Below are 6,925 nucleotides of genomic sequence, written 5' to 3'. Positions count from 1 at the left end.
GTTATAATGTTAAAATCTTTGATCAGTTTTTACCAGAAATCGAACTGAAATCGATAAAATCGAACCGCCGCACACCTCTACTCCCAACTACTCTTAAGAAAGTGCTCATGTTTAGTATAGATATGAGAGCCTTGTAGGTTGGAAGGCAAGGAGAAATTATTAAAAACCTAGCGAAGATTGTCCTGAAAGCTCTTTTAATTCTGCTGTAAACATTCTTTCTACTCAGCCTTTCCTATCCGCCGTTATCTGTCATTTTCTCCTCCTTTTCTTATTCCTCACCACCTGCCATCAAAGTTATTACACTTCAAGGACTGCTCCAGTTTTCATCTTTGTTGTCTCTAGTGCTTTCTGTTTCATTTTTTGCAACACGTTTTCTCTTCCTAGCAAAAGAACCCCCTACATTAAGCAACATGAAAAGATTTAGATTAGTAGAATTTAATTAGTAAATGAACAGCTACATTAAGAATGATAAAGGGAGTTTGAAAATGGAGGAATGTGCAGTAACACTGTCAAAGGTTGAAGCTTAAAGCTTACAATAGAAAAAATAAATATCACTCGTTGGAGCTTAAAGCTCTAATACCAGATCAAGAATTGATAACAGATGAAATTTGGATAAACTTCCAGATATTTTAGTTGTTATATCTTCAAATAAGCAATACAAAAAAAAAATTAAAATAGGCTAATGTATAATCAAGAAAGGCACTTGACATGTCTATATAAATACCAGAATGGTACTAGAAACCACGAATCCAATTCACAACACAAGGTTTGAAAGCTAAGGTTTATATAGCAGTCAGGGTATACAAATACAAATTTCGATTGTTATTTTATTTGAAAATGGAGGAATATCCACTGGCTTTTGGAGCAACTGTGTCATTAGGTAGGTGGAAAAAGAAATACAAACAAACACACCCATGCAAGCATTGAATGAGGACATGGACCACGAGGCCAACAGCACGATGATACTGAATATATGCTTCGTACTTGAAGCTAGATCCATATTGACCATAAAGTCTGCACACCGAGTTCCTTCCCTAATCACAAACAAACTTTGGCATTCCAACATAATCTAGATGCCAATCTTGATAAAATCCAATTCACCCTTAGCGTTTCTCACTGCCCAAATTTCAGCAAGCAGACTATTCGTGTGACCGATGCTAGGCCATGTGAGCATATAGGAAAACGAAGAAAAACTGGAAATAAAACAACATTTTCTTCAGTTGCTGGGGTTGTAGTGGAAAAATAAGCAAACAACCCTTTTAAGGTTGAGTTTATGCTCTTCATTAATGCAAATGCAACGGTTAACTACTTGGGTACTTCCTCGACAACGTTCTATCTTATAACGTGATTGATCAGTTTAGCTTATCCTCTAATTATATGTGAGGCTGCAGCCTTTTGAGACCGGTTCTTATCTTACGCATCTATCAACTCTGAACAATATTTTCCAAGTCATGACTTGTGTCACCTACTAACTGATATTCATCAATTCGCAATCAATTTGAAGTATAATTAAGAATGATAAATGTTTGCATGAATATCAGCATGTGGCTTTGCTTCCTTGCTTCGCCTATGACCTATCCTTCTTTAGGCTTTAACAAAGATGGGGTGCTTGAATTTGACCCCTCTTAATGGCTTCTCTTGTACAAAACAAGTCTATAGTGTTTTTCTTCTTTTTTAAAAAAATATTTTTGTTTCTTTTTCAGTAAAACAGGTATAGTTTTCAAATTAACATTGCTTGCATAAATATTTTTCTTTTCCTCGACTGAGAGGTTCTAAAAATGAAAATACTATGAGTACATCTAAATTTCTTCCATGGTTTAGATAGCAAATTGAACATTCATTATTTATGGCCGGTTGGAGTTAAGTTATTTGTCATTTTCTAACATTTAATTGTTTTTTTACAATGATTGTCTTCTTGCTTTCTGTTAAAGGATAGAAAAATGAAGGACCACTTCGTGTAAAGTGACATCTTTTTATTTATTAATCTCTTTTATTATTGATTTATGCATTTTGTTTTATATTTGTTTTATTTCATTTTTAAGTGATTAGCATGAAAAAAATTCAATGTCATTGTTTACTTTATATTATTTTTACTTTCGTTTTCATTGTATTTAATATTTTGTTGTCGTTGTCTTTTATGTTGTTGAGTTGTTAAATAGTGATAAGATTTGCGTATTTATTATTGTGAAATATTAGTTTGTTTTATTCATTTATTGTTTAAACAATGTTGGTTGGAGATTATTTATGATAAAATTTAAATTTTTTCCCGAGTTCAGCAATTGACATGCTTAATGTTTTATTTTTGCATTTTATATTCTTCTCATTTTTTATAATTTTGTTTAATTTATTATTTAATTTGTATTTTGCATTATGTTTTTTTCTCTATTTTAAACTTTAAATAATAGTTTTGTTTGTCTTTTTAACATTATCGTCTTATATTATATATATATATATTAAATTGTTTACATAAGATTTAGTTTAAAATTTAATTTATATTATATGTATCATTCCTTATATTCAATATATGTTAACATCGAGCTTGCCTATTATTAGTTTTTGTATTGTTCTACTTTATTAATGTGTTATATTAGTAGAGACATAGCTTCAATGTTTCTCCATGTGCTTATGGGAATTCAAAAACTTTAGAAGAATAATTTTTTCTTCAATGGTTAATGCATGATGATCTCTTATACACTCTTAATTTTTTTTTATGATTATTTATATTTTAATTGTACAAATTTTCACAAACTAAAATGAATAATATTTGTTGTCTGATAATCATTTGTTCCATTTTTTCTTGGTGTTTATAATCATATTGATTAAAAATTAATAAACTTCTTTTATGTTTTTGTTTGCAATCTATTGTCCTGTTCTTGGTGGGGCGTCAAAATCATCAATCCTTGCACATAGTAACCTATTTCAACTTTTTTTCCTTTATAATAAGACTTTCGTGCTCAACTTTTTATTATCCCTTTGGCTTTTTCGTCAACCTGTTTTCATTTATTTTTATCTACTTTGCTGTTATTTTCAATTTTTATATTATTTTGAAATAAGTTTGTTACTTTGTTTGGTATTTATTTGTATTTTCTTTTTAGTATGAATAGTACATTTAGTGTTTTTTACATATTCCTAATATATGAATTTAATGTAAAAATTATTTAGTATTTGTAGTTTGTTGCTATGCTCTTTAGATTGTTGTGTTTTAATGGATAGAATTAATCAAGCAAGACAAAGTATGAAAGCAGTGTTTGAATTCTATATGCAGAGGAGGCCTCAAACTTGTCAGCTGATCATGACGCATAAGTGTCAAGTGTATTTTTTGTAATGCAGTTATTCTAACAGTTGTAGAGTCTGTTCTTAAACAAAACACAACTACCATGTATATATTTAATAACATATAATCTTTCATCATTGCATTACAAAGTCTTACTATTGTATTAAATATAATAGACTTGCCCGAACGCAGAACGCAGAACGCAGCGCACGGGCTTAACGCTAGTATGATTGATTATAACCATCGATTAATAGTATTATTGAGTTTGAACCTTGCAGAATATAAATTTTACCTGCGTAGTTGTATTTCCATATTTGATAGTTTCTATTCAAATTAGGCGTAATACGCATTGGCTGTTTCAGGTTTTGGAGTTGAGGTTGGCACCTTGGGTGCTGAAAATGAGGAAAGCAGTGAAGGATACCCGATTTTAGCTTTTTCTTCTCATAAAGGGCAAAAAACCAAAGGCAACTCTTAAGACAAGCCGCTATAAGGCAACTTCATACCATATGGGACTAATCAGGGATCATATGTAGCATATTCACCTGCTTTCAGTCGCTCCAAAATTAACAGAACTATTCAAATACTTGGGATCGAAGCAAGCACGTACACCAAGCCAATGGATCTCAAGTCCCTTCTCATTACTTCGTAATAAAGCCACCAGCAGATATAATGACACGATTAAGAAAGGTTCCTCATATTAAAAAAAAAAAAGGGAAACAACATTCTACTTGGAATCTCTACTGTTTCAAAATTTTTGGGCAATGGCAAGAAAATAAGTGTCTACAGAAACTAACAAAATCAAGCTAGCAACAATCACAGCCTACTGTCTGAAGTTGCTTTTGCCTTCCTATTATAATTCCACATTTCTGTATGGCAAACAAAGCTCAAGACCTGTAGAACTAAATTACATTGTAACGCAAGCAATGAATTTTCCATCAAGAAAATAGGCCTCCCAATATCACACCTCCTTAGAGAGATAAGTTGGAAGGGCACATTATGTACCTTCTATTACTGGAATTAAAACAGTCAAAGAAGAGAACCTCGAAATATCAATCATGCAGACTCTAAATTTGATAAAAGTGTTAAGATTCAATCACAACAAAAGAACATGCGATTTCAGTCAAAAAAAGACTTAAAAATTTTAATCCAAAGTGCTGAAACTTCCTAAACGAAAATATATTATACCAAAATGCAAAATCAACATTAAAGGACCAATCTTCACTCATCCTCCTGGCTGCGCAACCTAGCCAATTTGTTGGTAACAACGACATCCAACTGTGCTGCTCGCTCAACAATTTCCTTCCTCTTCTTGGTTGAAACATCATGGGCTATCTCAGCACAGTATGTCCTGAGAGAGCATCAACAATCAGAAACAAGCGAGAAAATGCAGATCAACAAAATGAGATAAGGGGTAGAACATATATATACCTGTTGTGCATCATGAGAAGCTCCAGCTCTTGAACATTATGCACAACAAATTTCTTAAACCCATTGGGAAGATAGTGGCGAGTCTTCTTGTCTGAACCATAACCAATATTGGGCATCAGAGTGCATCCCTTGAACTTTCTCCTAACACGGGAGTCAATACCCTTAGGCCTTCGCCAGTTTGTCTGCCAATATGCATACAAGCTATTAACATTATTGCAGAAGAGAAAATGTACGTGTATTTTTTACCTAAACGAGACACCAACTAGAAAAGATGCAACAAAAATGTCATCATAAACATGTTTCAAGACCACAAAACATACAAGTGAAGCACGGCATCCAGAGAAGACATATGCACGAAAGAAGTATAGAGCTCAGTTTCAGTACTGCAATGAATTGCACAATCAATCTTCCTTGTTACAACTCAAGAATAGGAAAGAGAAAGCACTCTACTGAAATGGATAGTGCAATCAAGCTGCCTTGTTGAAACTCAAGAATACAGAAGAGACAAAATTCAGGAGATTGGATAGATGTCCAAACTAATTCAAGATTGCATAAGAATCTACTCAAACAATTTACCATGCATTAATCTTTGCATGACACTAAACAAAAAGATTTCTACCAGTTGTTTATGGCTCACCTAGGAATTCTGGGTAAGCTTCACCAATTTTTTGCATGGGATTAATAAACTAAAATGAAAAACTCCCAAAAGGGGCATAATGGTTGGAGAATCAAACATCTCTTCCACTGGGAAACATGACACAACATGACAAGTTTCTCAAACTACAGGTGAACTCCAAGACATGTTCCTAGTTAAACAGAAAATAATAAACAAGGCTAGGCTCATAGGGTGAGAAAAAAGCACATCAAGTCGATGAACATCAAGTGGGATATGCAACTGCTTCTAATATAATTCCACTTCCAACACCAATATAACGAGAAACAAATCTTTTCATTCAGCTATTGCCCTATGCAATATGCATTCAAACCTATGAAAAAGGCGACCACACCTGATCATCATGATCTGAAACAGTAATCATCCCAAAGAAAAACTCCAAGAAGGATGCATGACTAAAATCACCTTCAGCATGAGGCATTCTAGCAAAAGCTGATTAATTCCACTACTATTCTCTCATTCAAGCTGATGCCCACTTAACTTAATTTCAGTCCATTCAGCATAACAGGCAAACTCAGAGATTATAAGTCTAGTGGCACTTATCCATAAACCTTAAAAAGCCTTCAATAAATAATCCTCTAAGAACATGCAGAATAGATTCAAACGGCTATAAATTAGTGGGGTGTCTCCAAGTTATCCAAACTAAAACAGCAGAAAACCTAACATTAAGCAGTCCCACTAGCATCACCACTAAAAAATTCTATTATTCCAATATGAATACTTCAGTGCTAACTCTCAAAGCACAAAATTAAAATAACACATGCTGAGTGATTCGTAGATGCTCTTTCTAACCTCAACTTTCTTACAGCAGTTTAAGAAGAATAAATTCTTCAGCTAGGGAAATCAACCCATTAAGATTTAAAAACAAGGAAAAATGAACCCAATGCACCCAGTAAAACCAATTACAACTCTTAGCTAGGATGAATAGGTACTAAAAATCATACAGACTAGACATTTGTTCTTTAAAAAAGCTAATAAAAAGGAAGAACATATTTTTTCTTTTTCTGTTTTACCTTAACCGAGATCTTGCGGTCACTTTGGGGCCTCTTGAACTTCTTGACACGCTTCTTCACAATCTTCTTGGACAGCAAAGGGACTGCCATTTTTCCTAATAACAAATTTACCAAAAAGCAAAAAGGCCGATAAGAAATGAACTCCAAATAACGAATCAAACCGAAACAGATTGAAAGAATCAAATCGAAATGTGTAAAGAGAGAGAGAGAAAGAGTTACCTGTTGGAAACGCTGCGCTGCGGCTCGTGTAAACCCTGGACCTGGAGTTAAAAGTGAAGCAGCTGGAGGATGCTAGGGTTTTTAGCGGAACTATATATGGGACAGAGGAGTGATCTGGTGTTTGGATTACAGAGGATAACTTATTGTTCTCATTTTCGAAGTCCAGCCCAATATTTCATGGGCTACCCCTTGAAGGATATATTAACGACTAATGATTTCATTATCATTATAAGAGATTATGGTGTTAAATTTGCAGAAAATATTAACATCTCGATGTGAGTATTTTTTTGTCAAATAATTAAAATTTAACCTCGTAAC

The 6,925-nt window shown here is 33.4% G+C and overlaps 1 protein-coding gene across 1 annotated transcript; it reads right to left on the bottom strand.

The window, feature by feature from the left end:
* Positions 1–4,321: 4,321 nt before the first annotated feature.
* On the bottom strand, positions 4,322–6,725 carry LOC110408997 (large ribosomal subunit protein eL32z). The gene is made up of 4 exons (XM_021418194.2): positions 6,608–6,725; positions 6,389–6,483; positions 4,703–4,884; positions 4,322–4,622 (listed from the first exon to the last, which is right to left on the bottom strand). Exons 2-4 carry the CDS (start codon positions 6,476–6,478, stop codon positions 4,493–4,495), a joined length of 402 nt encoding a protein of 133 aa, XP_021273869.1. The 5' UTR covers positions 6,479–6,483; positions 6,608–6,725; the 3' UTR covers positions 4,322–4,492.
* Between the last annotated feature and the right edge of the window lie 200 nt (positions 6,726–6,925).

Source organism: Theobroma umbraticum, unplaced genomic scaffold, assembly GCF_002168275.2.
Source record: "Theobroma umbraticum cultivar Fairchild unplaced genomic scaffold, ASM216827v3 scaffold_44.0, whole genome shotgun sequence".
Classification (NCBI taxonomy): domain Eukaryota; kingdom Viridiplantae; phylum Streptophyta; class Magnoliopsida; order Malvales; family Malvaceae; genus Theobroma; species Theobroma umbraticum.
This window is presented reverse-complemented; position numbering and strand designations above follow the sequence as displayed.